Raw genomic sequence first — 18,668 nt, 5'->3', positions numbered from 1 at the left:
CAACAGGCAATATTGAGGGTGGCTTGGGAAATGGCTATAATGGACTTAAAATTATGTAAGAAGTCTCACAGCACCAGGTTAAAGTCCAACAGGTTTATTTGTAGCAAACGACACTAGTTTTCAGAATTGGCTGTTCCTTCGTCAGGTGGATGGGAGAGTTCGAAGAATGGAGAGGGCGTAAGGTTGGAGGAGGTCACATTACACGGATGGACACTCATGCACTTTACCGAAAAAGATCCAATTGAGTGCTCTAACTGCGCATATATTCCCACTAACATATATAAGACTGTGACCAATGCTCCTCTGACATTTCCCCCCAGTTGCTGTACAAGTCTGATTTGGAATGGATCCGTGGCTGTGGCTGGATGCCCAATGGTTCTCTGGATGTTAAGAAAGCGCAGAAAGCCCAGGAGATCCTCAGTGAGCGTCACTACCGTCAGCCACCAGACACGATCAAGTTCACCAGCGTTGTCGACCTGCCCGTCCTGGTCCAGGCTAAAATCAACTCCGACCTGCTGAATGATGTAAGGCACTTCAAGATCTCTTCACAGGGCTTGTGCATTCATCTTCACTCATTTTTACATCAATTGTGTGTGATCTTTTTCTTTGCTTGAAATACCACAGAGAAAATACAAAGAAGCTTGGGAGAAAGACAAAGTCCAGATTCACGTCCTTCCTGATACTCCAGAGATTTTGTTAGCTAAATCCAATGCTGCTAATGTTAGTCAGGTGAGTAAGCACAACATGATTTACTGCTGAATTGGCCAGTAGGTGTAACACATTTTAAGCACAATCCATTTAATCACTGTACATGTCATTTTTTAAATCTTAAAGGAGGAATTTGCCTTTGGTTAAATTGTATTAAGGACACAATTTCAAAAATATCGCGACAAAACAATGTGAATATAGCTGTCCAATTCAAATAATAGCATGATATGCTATTACAATCTTAACACAAGTATGAGCTTATTTTTTACGAATGGGTTAAAATTTCAATGTGAATTTAATATGAATAGACTGAATACTCATTAAAGATAAAGTCCCAGATGTCCACTGGCTGCTCTCATAACATAAGAACATAAGAAATAGGAGCAGGAGTAGGCCATCTAGCCCTTCGAGCCTGCCCCGCCATTCAATAAGATCATGGCTGATCTGAAGTGGATCAGTTCCACTTTCCTGCTTTCTCCCCATAACACTTAATTCCCTTGTCTATCAGAAACCTATCTACCCGTGACTTAAATATATTCGGCGAGGTAGCCTCCACCACTTCAACGGGCAGAGAATTCCAGAGACTCACCACCCTTTGAGTGAAGAAGTTCCTCCTCAACTCCGATCTGAACTGTCCCCCCACCCTTATTTTGAAGCTGTGCCCTCTAGTCCTGCTGTCATTTCGAAGTGGGAAGAATCTCTCTACCTCTACCCTATCTAGCCCCTTCATTATCTTATACGTCTCTATAAGATCCCCCCCTCAGCCTTCTAAACTCCAATGAGCACAGACCCAGTCTATTCAATCTCGCCTCATAGTCCAACCCCCTCATCTCCGGTATCAGCCTAGTGAACCTTCTCTGCACTCCCTCCAAGGCCAAAATATCCTTTCGCAAATGCAGCGACCAAAACTGCACACAGTACTCCAGCTGCGGTGTCACCAGTGCCCTGTACAGTTGCAGCAAGACCTCCCTGCTTTTATATTCTATCCCCCTCGCTATGAAGGCCAGCATTCCATTCGCCTTCTTGATCACCTGCTGCACCTGCAGACTGGGTTTTTGCGATTCGTGCTCTCCCCCTTTGAGGGGGGGAGTTGACTGGTAGTGATTTAACCATTCCCCAGGCGAGGGGCAGGATAGAGAAGGTGGAGCCTTCAGGAATAACCTCAGCCAGTATGAGACCTGAACCCGTGCTGTTGGCATCACTCTGCATCACGAACAGGCTGTCCAGCCAACTGAGCCAAACCGACTGAGAGTCATCCTCAATCACCCTATTTGACCCCAAAATTCTGCTGCAGCAGGCATTGGCTGTTAGAAACACCCTTGTGAATTTGTATCTTTATATATTAGACGTAATGGCACGATAATGTTCTGCCGTCACTGCCAGTGAGGACTGAAAATTTGAAGCTCAGCCAAATCTCTGTTCACTGCAGCAGAATGGTTGAAGAATCACACCCATTATCAATTTGGGTGACTCTTAAAATCATGTAGCAGTACTTTGGTGGTAAAAAACATGTTACTGCTCTTTCATTACAGAAACTTTATAAGGAGGACTGGGAAAATGCAAAGAAGTCCATTGACTATCGTGCTGATGCTATTAGTGTCCAAAATGCTAAAGCTTCCAGAAATATCGCAAGTGATGTAAGTATAAACACTTAGACCAAACACTGACATTTTTATCTACGTAACTTCCTAAAGCATCGATGTGAACTGTGCAGTAAACTGCATCATTCTGAGTAGATCTATAAAGAGTTGAAGGTTAAAAAAAAATTGTTATTTTTTTCAGAAATACGTATTATTTAAAGACTCAAATTCTATAGACAAAGTTAATCATTGCAACTTGATGGGAATTAGTTATGCTATTCTATCCATCAGGCTTGACTAAAGTGAACTTTGTACTAAAGCAGACGTTTAGCGAGAGTTTGTTATTACAGTGTTTGACTGTAGTGTTGACAACCTTCAACTGTTATAGTAAATTGAATCTATCTGACTGATGTACATTATCCTTAGACTGGTAAATAAGTTGCAGCTTACTCTGAAGCCTCAATACTCTAATATTATAATTGAGAATTATTAAATTATAACATGGGACAAGTGGAGGAAAATGGGATTAACGTGCTTTTAATGGTAGTTATTGTCAGTGCAGACTCAATGGGCCAAAGGGCCTTTTCTGTACTGTATGCTTCTATGTCTGTATGACTATTTGCTGAAATAGAGGACTGTTACGAACTACTGTACTTGTATGATATATAAATGGAGTTCACTATTAGCCTTTATCTTCATGTTTAATATCATACTATTTTCTGCATCTTACTCTCCTGTAAGACTCCAGATCCACAGCAATGGGATTGACTCTTCAATATCCTTTGAAATGGCCTAGCGAGCTACTCAGTTCAAGGGCAATTAGGAATGGGCAGTGAGGTTTAAAGGTTTATTTATGAGTGTCACAAGTAGGCTTATATTAACACTGCAATGAAGTCACTGTGAAAGTCCCCTAGTCGCCACACTCTGGCATCTGTTTGGGTACACCGAAAGAGAATTTAGCACGGCCAATGCACTTGACCAACATGTCTTTCGAAGGGTGGGAGGAAACTGGAGCACCAGAGGAAACCCATGCAGACGCTGGGAGAACATGCAGACTCCACACAGAAAGTGACCCAAGCCAGGAATCAAACCTGGATCATTGGCACAGCGAGGCAACAGTTCTAACCACTGTACCATCGTGACCCCCAATAATGAATAGAGGACAAAAAAAGCTGAATTCATAGAAGAATATGTTTCTACATTTTGGTGAGGCTACACAATAGGACAGAGTTTAAAAATAAAGGGTTTCCTACTTAAAATTGAGTTGAGAAGAAATTATTTCCCTGAGTCGTGAGTCTGTGGAGTTCTCTTCCTGAGAGAATGATGGAAGTGGAGAGTCACTGAATATTTTTAAGGCTGAACTGGATAAATATTTGACTAACGAGGGAGTCAAAGAGTGTCGTGGGTAAGCAGGAAAGTGGAATTGAGGCCACTGTTGGATTAACCATAATCATATCAACTGATGTAATAGACTTCTATTCCTAATTTGCACTTTCATAAGCACCTTGTGGTCAAGTAAGAGTGCTTCCTCCAGACCCAAGAAACTATCTAGTATACCTCTCCCCACATTCTTCTGCTCCTATTGACTACCATCAGACCTCCTTGTCTGAGCCTCTCAGTTGCTATAGAGTGAAGGAGACATGAGTTATCCTTCTTCATAAAACACCTTTACTTCTTTGAGCGAACGCCACAAACAATCCTCCGCCAACAAATAGTGCCACCTTTATGTATCAGTGACTGCTATTGAATAATTGACATCAAATTAGGACTTAATTGGAGGATCTGTTAACCCATTCCTAACACTCCTAACCATCTTTTGCACCCCCTAACCACAGCTTCTCTACCCTGATCGCCCTCTGACTCCTCCATCAGAATTTTCTCACTCACCCACTCACCACCTCCCTTCCCCTAGTGGTCAGGATTCCCCCACTGGCAATTGAGCCTCAATTCCACATTCCTGCCTGCCATTTTGACTCCCTTTTTAGTACAGACACTACCTACCTCTTTGGACTAATCCTCACACCACAAGCAGGACCCCAGCCTCACTCCCTCCCCATGATCAGCTTCTCTAATGCTCAAACAACCTCTCACTCTCCCCATTCCACCCCATCCAGCACACTTTCCTTTCCTGCTCGGCTGTGGCTTTGTGAAGCTGCTTTCCCAACCGATGTTCTGGCTTTTTGTGGATTACCCTATTTCACTTTGGTGCCGTATAGGATTCATCTCCAGGCCGCAATAACATTTCCATTGTAGTTTAATGCCAATTGAGAATTGATATGTCTGTCCCTTTCTCCCCAGTATCTGTACAAAGAAATCTATCGCAAGCAACTCGGCCATCATATTGGATGCCGTGACATCCATGATGACCCCAAAATGGTTTGGTCTATGCACGTCGCCAAGATTCAGAGTGACAGGGAATACAAGAAAGACTTTGAGAAAACTAAGGCCAAGGTCAAAATTCCAGTCGACATGCTGGACATCCTGTCAGCCAAGAAATGCCAGACCCTGGTCAGCGACATTGACTACAGACACTATCTACACCAGTGGACCTGTCTGCCAGACCAGACTGATGTGATCCAGGCAAGGAAGGCCTATGACCTGCAGAGCGATGTAAGTAAAAATAGGCTGGTTCTTTGCCATGAGATTTTATCTTGAATTACCTCTTTTCTTTCAATTTTTTTTATTGTCACAAGTAGGCTAACATTAATACTGCAGTGAAGTTACTGTGAAAATTCCCCAGTCGCCACACTCCGGCACTTGTTCGGATACCCTGAGGGAGAATTTAGCATGGCCAATGCATCGAACCAGCACGCCTTTTGAACTGTGGACAGAAACCAGATCAACTGGAGGAAACCCATGCAGACAGTGGGAGGATGTGTAGATGCCACGCAGATAGTGACACAGGCAGGGGACTAAACCTGGTCCCTGGTGCTGAGAGGCAGCAGTGCGAACCACTGTGTCACTGTATTGCCTTGTACTGAATCGTACTGCTTGGTACTGAATAGTATTACCTAACTTTAACAAACCTTGCGAGATTATTTAGAATACAACTTTAATTTCCATGCTGAAAAATATTTCAATGTAGCAACAGTCTTTCTTTAGTGTCTATATGGAATGATTATCATACAATTCCTGGTGAATTCTAAAATTGTATCCCCAGTCTGACTTGGGATCTATACATGAGGAATTGTATGAATCGTGCTCAGCCAGTATCTCAGTGTTAATCAGGGGAATGTCAGCTCTGTGCCTGGATCATAAGGTCGTAAGGCACTGGTGTACAATTGGGTCAGTGGACTTCCTGAACATCGCTATCAAGCTGCAGTGAGGGTCAGAAGCTCGCATTGTCTGAGAATCATAGAATCATCATTGAATCCCAACAGTGCAGAAGGAGGCCATTCAGCTGATTGAGCCTACACCAACAACAATCCCACCCATGCGCTATCCCTGTAATTCCCCTGACATTAAGGGGCAAATTAGCATGGCCAATCCACCAAACCTACACATCTTTGGAATGTGAGAGGAGACCAGAGCACCTGGAGGAAACCCACGCAGACACGGGGAGAATGTGTAAACACCACACAGTCACCTGAGACTGGAATTGAACTTGGGTCACTGGCGCTGTGAGGTTTGGCAAAGTACTACACTGGTTTGCCATTCTCTTCTGCAGCATGGCTCACCAGAAAGCTCTCACATTCCTTTTGACATATTGAAAGGACTTACAAGCTGATAATGAACCGGTTTGGCTGTGTTATTAAAGCATCTTCCATGGCTATCAAGTCCCAGAGCAATACTTGAATTGGAACATCTGGCCCAGAGATAGGGACGTTTCCCACTGAGACATGAGACTACCCTACTGAAATGATGTTAATAAATCTCTACTAACACATAACCTGAACTGAGTAATTCAGAACTGGAAAAGATAAGAATGAATAATTTTCCTATTGTTTGATGCAGATTAATTACAAGTCAGATTTGGAATGGTTGCGTGGAATTGGATGGATTCCAACAGATTCTATAGATGTCAAGAAAGTGAAGCATGCCCAGGATATTTTAAGTGAAGTAAGTATGAGAGATCCTTTCCATCACATGATCAGCAATAGTAGCTAATGCACAAAAAAAGGCAGTGTAGCAGTGATCACTTTGTTAAAATGATTACATGCCCATGATTCAAATTGACACATCCATGTACATTTTACATTGATGTTCCATGGATGTCTTCGTATGTGTCTAAAATATACAGACATAATCTTCAGCCCCACCTCTTGGATGGTAGACTGGCAGAGGTTCCTGACCATTATAGATCCCATGGAAATATCATTCTGATTGAGCTCAATGGCAGGGTCTTTATGCTACCCAAACAACAAACATGGAAGTTATACCCCCTTTTGGGAGTTCAATGATACACACTTCATGGACATCAGGGATATTAGAAGTAGGAAGAGAAACAACTGAAAGTGATGCAACAGCTATGGTTTGATAGATAGGCATGGAACCAGGTGAGAGCACTCTGCACAGAGAAGGATGGTGCAGTCAACTATGTTAACTATGGGAATCAAGTAGATAGGGTTGTTAGGAAGGCATACGGTGTCTTGGCGTTTATTGGTAGGGGGATTGAATTTAGGAGCCGCAGCGTCATGTTGCAACTGTACAAAACTCTGGTGCGGCCGCACTTGGAGTATTGTGTGCAGTTCTGGTCCCCACATTATAGGAAGGATGTGGAGGCTTTGGAGAGGGTGCAGAGGAGGTTTACCAGGATGTTGCCTGGTATGGAGGGGAGGTCCTATGAGGAGAGACTGAGGGATTTGAGGTTGTTTTCGTTAGAAAGAAGGTGGCTACGAGGGGACCTTATTGAAACATATAAGATGATTAGAGGTTTAGATAGGGTGGACAGTGATAGCCTTTTTCCTTGGATGGAGAAAGCTAGCACGAGGGGGCATAGCTTTAAATTAAGGGGTGGTAGTTATAGGACGGATGTCAGGGGTAGGTTCTTTACCCAGAGGGTGGTGAGGGATTGGAATGCCCTGCCTGCTGCAGTTGTAAATGCGCCTAGTTTGGGGGCGTTTAAGAGATCCGTGGATAGGTTTATGGATGGTAAGGGTTTGGTTTAGGTTAGAGGGTCATTGTTTTTTAACTGGTCGGCGCAACATCGTGGGCCGAAGGGCCTGTTCTGCGCTGTAATGTTCTATGTTCTATGTTAAAGGCTGTAGAAAGATATAGAAGGATGAGGAGGGATAGTTTACCTAAAGTCATGGTCACATTGGATATAATGTGTGACTTTGATTAGAACATATTAACTAGGAGCAGGAGTAGGCCTTCTGGCCCATCGAGCCTGCTCCTCCATTGAATAAGATCATAGCTGATCTTTTCAATGTCTCAGCTCCACTTACCTGCCCGTTCACCATAATCCTTAATTCCTTTATTGTTCAAAAACTTATCTTTTCTTGCCTTAAAAACATTCAGTGAGGTAGCCTCAACTGCTTCACTGGACAGGGATTTCCATAGATTCACAACCCTTTGTGTGAAGAAGTTCCTCCTCAACTCAGTCCTAAATCTCTCCCCCTTATTTTGAGGATTTGTTCCCTAGTTCTAGTTTCATCAGCAGTGGAAACAATTTCCCTGTTTCTATCTTACCCATTCCTTTCATAATTTTATATGTTTCTACAAGATCCCCCCTCATTCTTCTAAATTCCAATGAATGTAGTCCCAGTCTACTCAGCCTCTCCTCTTAAGCCAACCATCTCAACTCTGAAATCAGCCTAGTGAATCTCCTCTGTATCCCCTCTAGTGCCAGTGCATCTTTTCTCAAGTAAGGAGACCAAAACCGGACCCAGATAAAACTGTTTCATTACTGTGGCAGAAGCAGGAATCTGGTTGGAGGGAGTCAAAAACCTTTATGATGACCAGATAGATGGTGCAGGAAGGATGAGTATGAATTTATACTCAATGTAATGCAACATGCCCTGATGTAGGTGTACACACCTGCAGATGTCAACAAGACGAGCTTCTTTTCTCAGGGAATTGAAGAATTAATGTAGGAATTAATCAAACAAATGCCAAGCATTTACCACAGGGAAGCATAAAGGAGTGGTGGGGGAATTCACATAGGTCATGCTCGCATACCTGCATAATACCATTTAGAGAGATCTAGTAACGGGCCAAGTTCTAAATGAAGAAAGAGGACAATTGAAAAATGTGGTGTAAATAGGTTTTATTATCCAAGTTCATTATCCAAGTAGCTAATTGAAACAAACTGTTTGATGGAAGAACCCTTGACCTTGGGAGTATATTTGAACCTGTTCACCAACATTGGATAAACGGTGCTATGAGTGTACAGATGGTTCAGTCCATTGTGTTTTGCACTAATTTTGTATCAACTGAGGAAAAAAAAATCATGCTCTGTCTTTCAGTTAATAATTTCCATTGTCTTCAACAGAGAAATTACCGCACAAAAGTGGAAAGCCTCCCGTTTACACAGGCGACTGACCGAATTGATTACGTTGCAGCTAAACAGAGTGGAGACATTCTGAATGATGTGAGCACGTGTTCGACTACCTCTGATTATATTACCTTTCTACTATTGTCCACTTTTTGCTGCTGTTTTCTCATCCATACTTCCAATATTTAGATCAAGTACCGTGAAGCATGGCATGCCTGTAAGACAAATTTCACGCTGGTTGACACGCCAACGATGGTTACAGCACGTGATGCAGCTCGAAACCGGAATGAAGTTAGTACCAAATGGAAATGTCAAAATCTTATTTTGGGCCCCAACCCATTGTGTTCATCTATCAAACTGATTAAGACACTTGCTTGGTTTACAGACTTTTTAAAGCCCACATTACTAGCATCCATAAATCCAGATTTCAGAATTCAGTTAAGATTAACATCTTAGTCAAACCCTGTCAGAATTTTTAAAGTTAGAGATGCCTTAAGAAAATTTAAATTTTGATACAAGGTCCACTTGTTGCATAAACCAACAATCAAGGAAATTAGCATTGACTATCAGCTGAGGAAACCTAGAGCTAAATGTTACTTTAAGATGTAACCACCATGTATTTAGCTGTAAAACATGTAAACTAGGTTTCTATCAACAACATGTGTGTGGCATGTGGAATACACTTTAGAAGCGCGAGAGAGAGAGCGACAGGCATAGGAGCAATGCAAAAGGAAATTGAAGTTTACGTGTTGGGGTCTGAACTTTCATCTAAATGACAGGAGAGGTAAAATGAGAGGGCTGCCCATTTTACTTTGTAAATGTTACTTTCCATCAATGTAATTTTGTTACTGGAAATTAATCAAAGTAGCCATTCATAGTCTCTAAGAATTTGCACCAAAAACAGGCCATTTGGCTTAAAGGACCTCTACCAGTATTTATACTCCTCATAAGCCTCCTCCAACCCAACTTCATATAGCCCTATTTGCATGTCCTCAGTGTCTCCTTACTGTAGTTAGTTAGTTTAGTCTTAAATGTATCAATATTAATCACCTCAACTGTTCCTTATGGAAGTAAGAGCCATATTCTAGACATTCTCTGGTAAAAAGGAAACCTCTCCTGATTTCCTTGTTGCATTTGTTCATGACTATCTCTTCATCATCCCTAGTTTTGGTTGTTCCCACACGATGCACCCGAAATAATTTCTAAAAGTTTCTCAAGCCCCAGAGGTCAAAAGTTATTCATCAGTATGTACGTCATCTGCTCAATAGAAATTGACCAAATCCTGTTGCACCCGCTGGTCTTTGTGCATCATGAACAAAAACAAATGACACTGGCCATCCTGCAACATTGATAGAAAATGGGTTTTATTCCTTTCCTTTTAACAAAATTAGGAATCACACACCTCACATCATTGGCTGCAGGATCAAAGACCCCGAGGTAAACCAATTCAGAAATGTTGTAGATATGTTTTCTGCTGTTTAATACTTTATGTCAGGTAACGTGAACATTTCATTTTCATTTGGTCCTAGTGCTTGACGCCTTTTTGTTGACTCCAACATGCTGATAAAAAAAACTGTCCTAATTCATACCCCTTCTGTAGAACACCATTAGACATAGGAACAAAATTTGGCCATTTGGCCCATCAAGTCCACTCTGCCATTCGTTCATGGCTGATATTTTTCTCATCCCCATTCTCCTGCCTTTTCCCCATAACCCTTGATCCCCTTAAGAACACAAATTCTAAGAATAATCCTGACCCACGTATTCAACCTTTGGCATGTTAGTTATGTATTAATCAGTACTCATTTATGTTATTCGAAGGAAAATAAAACACACCGTGTTTCCTCCATTTAGCAATTGTACAAGGATGATTGGGAGAAGACAAAAGCCACTGGTTACAAGATGCCAGTCGATGCAGTATCAATCTGTCATGCCAAGGCATCCCAAGACAAACAAAGTGAGGTGAGTCTTGTTCAGAACAGTAACCACTAACTAATTACCTAACTGTACCAGTACCTCAATGACAAGTTTGATTTGATTTACTATTGTCACATGTATTGGGATGCAGTAAAAAGTATTGTTTTTTGCGTGCTATGCAGACAAAGCATACTGTTCATAGAGTACATAGGGGAGCAGGAAAGGAGAGGGTGCAGAATATAGTGTTGCAGTTATACATAGGGTGAAGAGAAAAAACAGCTGAATATATGATAGGTCCATTCAAAAGGCTGATGGCAGCAGGGAAGAAGCAGTTCTTGAGTTGGTTGGTACATGATCTCAGATTTTTTTCTTGACGGGAGCAGGTGGAAGAGAGTATGCACTGGATGCATGGGGTCCTTGATTATGCTGGCTGCTTTTCCAAGGCAACAGGAAGTGTAGACAGAGTCAATAGATGGGAGGCTGGTTTCCGTGATGGACTGGGCTTCGATCACAACCCTTTGTAGTTTACTGTGGTCTTGGACAGAGCAGGAGCCATCCCAAGCTGTGATACAACTGGAAAGGATGCTTTCTATGGCGCATCTATAAAAATTGGTGTAAGCTGTAGCAGACATGCCGAATTCCCTTAGCCTTCTGAGAAAATAGAGGAGTTGGTGGCTTTCTTCAGTTGTATGATTTCTGTTGAAAAGATGTAATCATGAGAGCGTCAACCTGTACTGTGGAGTGATGGTTTCTGATTAAGGTTACAATCTTGTTCAGATCACTGAGAGCCATGTCCAATAGAATTGGCTCTTTTTGTTATTGTAATCCCCAAGCTGTGACAGTTTATGTATTAATAAGTATTAAATAATGTAAACCTATGAAACCTGCTTTATAAATTATTTGTGATTACTGATTATTCCATTATTGCAGGTTGGTTTCCACTACTTCACTTGTTCTTTTCCTCATCTGATTGCCCTGCAACTATTTGGTTAAACCTCATTGTCCTCTTTTGTTTTGCTAGCTGAAATATAAAGCTGAGCACGTCAAGCAGCGAGGTCATCTCATTGGTTGCAATGATATCAATGACGACCCCAAAATGGTTTGGTGTATGCACGTCGGCAAGATGCAGAGTGACAGGGAATACAAGAAGGAATTTCAGAAAACTAAGGCCAAGGTCAAAATTCCAGTCGACATGCTGGACATCCTGTCAGCCAAGAAATGCCAGACCCTGGTCAGCGACATTGACTACAGACATTACCTACATGAGTGGACCTGTCTACCAGACCAGCATGATGTGATTCAGGCAAGGAAGGCGTATGATTTGCAGAGCGATGTGAGTATTAGTTCTTTCAGTGTTTTACCCTGCCAATTTTAATGATTCATGCTGGACATTAGTATTCCTCAGGGACCTTGCCCATTCACTCTGGGCATCTATGCAATCTGTTATCCTTATCCTGTTGGAATGTTATTTGGGGTAATATAAGGTGACTCTATCTGATACCCCTACATACCTGATACCTAGGATGGCAGGACTGTCGTGTGAAGAGCGATTGAGAAGACTGGGCCTTTATCCACTGGCGTTCTGAAGAATGAGAGGGGATCTCATTGAAGCATTCTGACAGGACTGGACAGACTGGATGCAAGAATGGTTCCCTTGGCTGGGGATTGTAGAACAAGGGGTCACAGTTTCATGATAGGGGAAAGGCCATTTAGAACTGAGATGGGGTGGGACCTTTTCAGCCAAAGGGTGGCAAGCCTGTGGAATTCTCTACAACAGAAGATTGTGGTGGAAAAGTCACTGAATATATTTAGGAAAGAAATAATTAGACACTAAGGGTGTCGGCGGTTTGGGAAGAGGGTGGGAGAATGGTGTTGAAATAAAGGATCAGCCATGATCATATTGAATGGCGGAGCAGACCCGATGGGGTGAATGGCCTCCTCCTGCTGTGGAGAAGTGTGAGGTAATTCATTTCGGTAGGAATAACAGATGTGTTGAGTATAGGGCTAACGGGAGGACTTTGAATAGTGTGGAGGAGCAGAGGGATCTAGGTGTATGTGTACATAGATCCCTGAAAGTTGGGAATCAAGTAGATAAGGTTGTTAAGAAGGCATACGGTGTCTTGGCGTTTATTGGTAGGGGGATTGAATTTAGGAGTCGCAGTGTCATGATGCAACTGTACACAACTCTGGTGCGGCCGCACTTGGAGTATTGTGTGCAGTTCTGGTCCCCACATTACAGGAAGGATGTAGAGGCTTTGGAGAGGGTGCAGAGGAGGTTTACCAGGATGTTGCCTGGTATGGAGGGGAGATCCTATGAGGAGAGACTGAGAGATTTGGGGTTGTTTTCGCTGGAAAGAAGGCGGCTAAGAGGGGACCTTATTGAAACATATAAAATGATTAGAGGTTTAGACAGGGTAGATAGTGATAGCCTTTTTCCTAGGATGGAGAAAGCTAGCACGAGGGGGCACGACTTTAAATTAAGGGGGGGTAGTTATAGGACTGATGTCAGGGGTAGGTTCTTTACCCAGAGGGTGGTGAGGGACTGGAATGCCCTGCCAGCTGCAGTTGTAAATGCGCCTAGTTTGGGGGCGTTTAAGAGATCTGTGGATAGGTTTATGGACGAAATGGGATTGGTTTAGATTAGTGGGTTAGTGTTTTTTTTTAAAAAAGCTGGTCGGCGCAACATCGTGGGCCGAAGGGCCTGTTCTGCGCTGTAATGTTCTATGTTCTATGTTCTATGTTATTTTCTATGTTTCTCTGTCACCATCAATCGATGTACCATTAGTTAGTTTAATAGCCAATCTGAGAACCTGTCGAATAGGGGAATTGGGAAGGTTTCAAAACCAAAAAGTGTCTCACTTCATTTTTGCCATTTTTAACTTTATCACTGTTCTCATATATCATTCTTTTCTTTTCAGTACATATATAAGTCAGATCTCGAATGGGTGCGTGGTTGTGGTTGGATTCCCCTGGATTCAGTTGACCACAGAAAGGTGAAAAATGCACAGGCGATATTAAGTGAGGTCAGTATATTTTACCCTGTACATTTTGGTGGTTCATTCTTTTCTGAATTGTTTTTCAATCATTTCATTGGCATTACATGTTTGGTATCTTCTGCCTTTTTGATCATTTTCAGAAAGCATATAAAGAAAATGCAGTCTCCAACTTTGCAAATTTTACCCCAATCACTGACCCTCCAGAGGTGGTGCAGTCCAAAATAAACACAAACAACTTGAGTGATGTGAGTATTTATTTACATTTTCTAACAAATACAGGATGCATTTTTGAACTGCAGCTCAGAAGAGTGGCCAACATGATAGGAATAGGATTGTCAATGGGGTGATTCTGTGCCCGTGGTAGCCATCAGCATAAACGGCGACATGGGTCCAGTGATGGGAGGGCATTCCCATTATGTGTGGTTTGGAGTGTGTGTATGTGTGTGTGTGTGTGTGTGTGTGTGTGTGTGTGTGGGGGGGGGGGTGCTGGGGGTGGGGGGGTGGGGGTGGCGGGGGGGGGTGGGGTGGGAGGAAGAATGCCAAGTCCTTTGTAGGGGGGGAGGGAGTAGTATGTCGGTGATGGATAATGGACAGTGAGAGGGGCACATGTCAATGAGAGTCCAGAGTGCTGGCAGTACTGTTGCGATGAGAACCTCCGATGATTGCACCATGGGGGATTGGGGGCTGGAGATTACTCCATTGATTTCATGTGGGGGGTGAGGTTGGGGGGATTGTTAGAATTTTAACTCTCTGCTAATCGGGTCACCCCTTGAATCTGGTGCCCCGATCTCTGTGGAGCCGACCTTCCCGGCTTTATCAGGCCGCACATTGCCAGAGTGATGGCCCCCATGACTTTTGTCAGAAAATATGATCTGAAAACTTGGCCAGAGTTGGTTTTCAGTCAGAACCTGACACTGTCAGACAATGAGAAAATTTCACCCGTAGTGTCATATATTTTGACAAAGACTTGAGGAGACAGTTGCAAGCAATGTAGACTACATGCCTCCAGTTCTCCATGGATGCATGGGATTGAGGGTGATTTAGCAATTTGGATCAGGAATTGACTAGCTGATAGAAGACAGAGAGTGGTGATTGATGGGAAATATTCAACCTGGAGTTCAGTTACTAGTGGTGTACCTTCGGGATCTTTTTTGGGGCCACTGCTGTTTGTCATTTTTATAAATGACCTAGATGAGGGTGTAGAAGGATGGGTTAGTAAATTTGCAGACAACACTAAAGTCGGAGGAGTTGTAGATAGTGAGGATGGATGTTACAGTTTGCAGAGGGACATAGATAAGCTGCAGAGCTGGGCTGAGAGGTGGCAAATGGAGTTTAATGCGGAAAAGTGTGAGGTGATTCACTTTGGAAAGAGTAACAGGATTACAGAAAATAGGGCTAATGGTAGGACTCTTGATAGTGTCGATGAGCAGAGAGACCTTGGTGTACATGTGCATAGATCCCTGAAAGTTGGCACCCAGGTTGGTAAGGTTGTTAAGAAGGCGTACAGTGTGTTAGCTTTTATTGGTAGAGGGATTGAATTTCGGAGCCGTGAGACCATGTTGCAACTGTACAAAACTCTGGTGCGGCCGCACTTGGAGTATTGCGTACAGTTCTGGTCGCTGCATTATGAGAAAGATGTGGAAGCATTGGAAAGTTTGCAGAGGAGGTTTACCAGGATGTTGCCTGGTATGGTTTGACTTGTAAATGTACTCTCTCAAGCTGATTTGGAGTCTTGAGCAGTTTGAGGATAGTCTAATGTTGATTAATTACATAGTGAGTTAGTGAAGTGAATGGATGAGTGATGTTGCTGGTACTTCACGGAATCAACTTCATATTCGGAGCTTTGGCTTACATTTTCTACACTGGTGATTTTACTCTGTGCCTCGCCGGGATCTCACGAGATTGTTGCTGGAGCTGTTGTTTTAATGCCTTGATTTTAATAAGGTTGCCGATCTTTATTTTTTTTTAATCAGTTGAAATACAAAGAGACATTTAACCTTGACAAGGGCAAGTACATTGGTTCTGCTGACACGCCCCAGCTGGCTCACTCAAGGGAAATGGCAAAGCATGTCAGCGAGGTGAGTTTTCACACGTTTCATTCTGAAAATAAAGCTCAATTATTGCAAATCTTGTTGCTGTTTGTTAAAAATTCCTTTTGCACGTGAAAGTAGCATTATCAAGGACTAAAGATTTAACTTATTGGAGGAAGCCAAATAAGTTGATATGGTTGTTATCTAACTATATTGTTTGTGACATTGTACCTGACAGAAATTTTATAAGGATAACTGGGAGAGTAGTAAAGCTTTGGGATACAGCTTGCCTCCAGACTACCTGCCTCTGGTCGTTGCTAAGCACGCTGTGAACATAAACAGTAATGTAAGTAGAGATGAAATCTATCTTCCTTAACATTTTTTTCTGACTGTGGCATCCGTTCAGTGGGCATGGTTACTAATTTAAACATCAATTTGATTCCTAGCTGAAGTACAAGGAACTGTATGAAAAACTCAAGGGGCATTACCTGGCAGGAGGTGATATCAAGGACTTCCCTGCAATAATCCAAGCAATGGCAATGGATAAAATGAGGAACATGGTATGTGCCACTTTGACATTGTCACCCTCTTTAATGTTCAAAGACATATTATCATTTGGTTATGTTCTCTTGCCTGGTATTTCACTGTTACAAATCACAAATTCTAACCTTCTTTGCAAGGTTATTATAAACATTAGGGATGGGGTTTTCCATGTATGCACTTCAACACTTTTATAGAATCATAGAGTCATACAGTGCAAAAGAAGCGCTTTGGCCCATTGAGTCTGCACCTCTACGTGAGAAACACCTGAATTCCCATATAATCCCATTTCCCAGTACTTGGCCCATGGCCTTGAATCTTATGATGTGCCAAATGCTCATCCAGGTACTTTCTAAAGGATGTGAAGCAAACTGCCTCTACCACCTTCTCTGGTAGCACATTCCAGACTGACACCACTTGGGCAAGGATTTTCCTAATCTGACCAGCAACGGGCATTGTCACAGGCGGGACTGGCAAATTTGGAACAAGCCAAAAGTCCATTGACTTTGGGTGGGAATTTGGACTGGAAAATCCTATCCTTGATTTTTGCTCAGTCAGGATATTAGAGAACAGGGAACAGGGAATGAATGACTTATGCATCGAAATTGCTAGTCGAGGTAGTTTGACAACAAGCTAACACCAGTGTAACACTACATAGTGGAATGATGTTCACTCCATGGCCACATCTTATTGAGTTTCCAAGTTCAATTACAATGGTACAGGGTGGCCCTGGAATGTACCAGGGAATGGGAAGGTGGTGGCTTCGTGGTATTGTCACCAGAGTAATAATTCCAATGCTCTGGGGACCCAGGTTCAAACAGCAGATGATGGAATTTGAATTCAATAAAAATCTGGAATTAAAACCCTAATGATGCTCATGAAACCATTGTCAGTTGTCATCAAAACACATCTTAGAATCATATAGTGCAAACAGAGGCCATTCGGCCCATCGAGTCTGCACAATCCCACCCAGGCCCTATCCTCATAACTTCATGCATTTACCCTAGCTAGTTTCCCTGACAATAAGGGGCAATTTAGCATGGCCAATCACCTAACGTGTTTATCTTTGGAATCTGGTTCGCTATTAGGGAAAGAAATCTGCCATCCTTACCTGGTCTGGCCTACATGAGACTATGTGTGGGTCAGTGATTCCAGACCCACAGCAATGTACCATTCACTTCAAGGTCAATTAGAGATGGGCAATAAATGCTGGTCACATTCTATGAAAGGTTATGAAGTTTTCATTCAGTACATCCATCCTCATGTAACTGCTGATCAACTTCAGGCTGTCCATCTGTAAGCTCCTAACCCTTCCCTCTTGGTCATGTGTTATGAATGTACGTTCCGAATGTTAACTGGAGCAACATATCACATGTTATGGGTAACAACCATAACTTCACTGCACATGTTCTCCAGGATGGCTTCACACCATCATCGGCTGAATGTGTACTATCAAGATCCTTGAACACTATTAAGCAAAGTGAGCCGATTATATTGTAGGATGGTTAGAAAGACTGCTTGGTCAAAATAACACTTTATACATTTTAGGAAGTCTCCTTTTTCAAATGTTATGGATTTTTAAAAAAATCTCAACATGATGGCTAGCTCTTTTTGGAGCTTAAAGTGTAGCTCCCTTTATAAATCTCAGCCACATATTACTTAGCAATGGAATGCGCAATGTATTAATGTCAGCAGCACAGTCCTTTCATTGAGACTATGATATCTCTAAATGGATTCAGATTTTCAGCTGGATAGGGTCACTCCAGGATTGGTAATATTTTACAAGATGATACTGAGAATAGTGCAAAATGGCAGTCAATGACTCGGCAAGTTTATTTAACTGGCACATACAAATCAGGAATGAGCCAGCCCATGCTGAGTTGGGTGGCGCAGGGGTTATCACTGCTTTCTCATAGTGACAAGAACCCGGATTCAATTGCAGCCTTGGGTGACTGTGTGGAGTTTGCGCATCCTCCCCTACACACACACACCGCGCCCCCCCGCCCCACCCCCCCCAGGGCGCCATGGCTGTGTGGGTTTCCTCCAGGTGCTCCGGTTTCCTCCCACAGTCCAAAGATTCACGGGTTAGATGTTAAATTACCCCTTAGTGTCAAGGGGGACTAGCAGGGTAAATATGTGGGGTTACAGGGATAGGGCCTAGATAGGATTGTTGTCGGTGCAGGCCTGATGGGCTGAATAGCCTCCTTCTGAACTGTAGAGATTCTATGATTATAATTTCCAAGCTCAACCAGACAGTTTGTCTCGGTGCATCCATGATACAGTTGGAGAAATACAATTCATTTTAAGTAAGGGTGATGAAGTGAAATAAGTCTGCGGAGGCATAAGTCCTTTCACCAAAATCCCTTTGTTTATAACTCTAACAGCAGAACACAGAGTGCTAGCAGTTAGCAGTCTACCTCTGGGGGTGTCAGAGGAACTGACACTGCCAATTAAGTACAAG

General features: G+C 42.7%; 1 protein-coding gene across 39 annotated transcripts in view; it reads left to right on the top strand.

The window, feature by feature from the left end:
- Positions 1 to 18,668, top strand: part of neb (nebulin) — a 283,417-nt gene that overhangs the window by 144,333 nt on the left and 120,416 nt on the right. For 37 of the 39 annotated variants that reach the window (XM_080199424.1, XM_080199416.1, XM_080199415.1 and 34 more), the window contains 14 exons: positions 321 to 524; positions 625 to 729; positions 2,241 to 2,345; positions 4,587 to 4,898; positions 6,243 to 6,347; positions 8,722 to 8,820; positions 8,914 to 9,015; positions 10,579 to 10,686; positions 11,663 to 11,974; positions 13,560 to 13,664; positions 13,778 to 13,882; positions 15,611 to 15,715; positions 15,906 to 16,013; positions 16,114 to 16,227. In XM_080199424.1, the coding sequence (XP_080055550.1) occupies positions 321 to 524; positions 625 to 729; positions 2,241 to 2,345; positions 4,587 to 4,898; positions 6,243 to 6,347; positions 8,722 to 8,820; positions 8,914 to 9,015; positions 10,579 to 10,686; positions 11,663 to 11,974; positions 13,560 to 13,664; positions 13,778 to 13,882; positions 15,611 to 15,715; positions 15,906 to 16,013; positions 16,114 to 16,227 (1,989 nt within the window). The remainder of the gene's footprint in view (positions 1 to 320; positions 525 to 624; positions 730 to 2,240; positions 2,346 to 4,586; positions 4,899 to 6,242; positions 6,348 to 8,721; positions 8,821 to 8,913; positions 9,016 to 10,578; positions 10,687 to 11,662; positions 11,975 to 13,559; positions 13,665 to 13,777; positions 13,883 to 15,610; positions 15,716 to 15,905; positions 16,014 to 16,113; positions 16,228 to 18,668) is intronic. The other 2 variants (XM_080199452.1, XM_080199438.1) reach the window with 1 other exon arrangement.

This window comes from Carcharhinus amblyrhynchos, chromosome 11, assembly GCF_965287045.1.
Source record: "Carcharhinus amblyrhynchos chromosome 11, sCarAmb.v2.hapA, whole genome shotgun sequence".
In the NCBI taxonomy this organism is placed as follows: Eukaryota; Metazoa; Chordata; class Chondrichthyes; order Carcharhiniformes; family Carcharhinidae; genus Carcharhinus; species Carcharhinus amblyrhynchos.
Note: the sequence above shows the minus strand (reverse complement) of the source record. Positions and strands in the feature narration are given on the sequence as shown.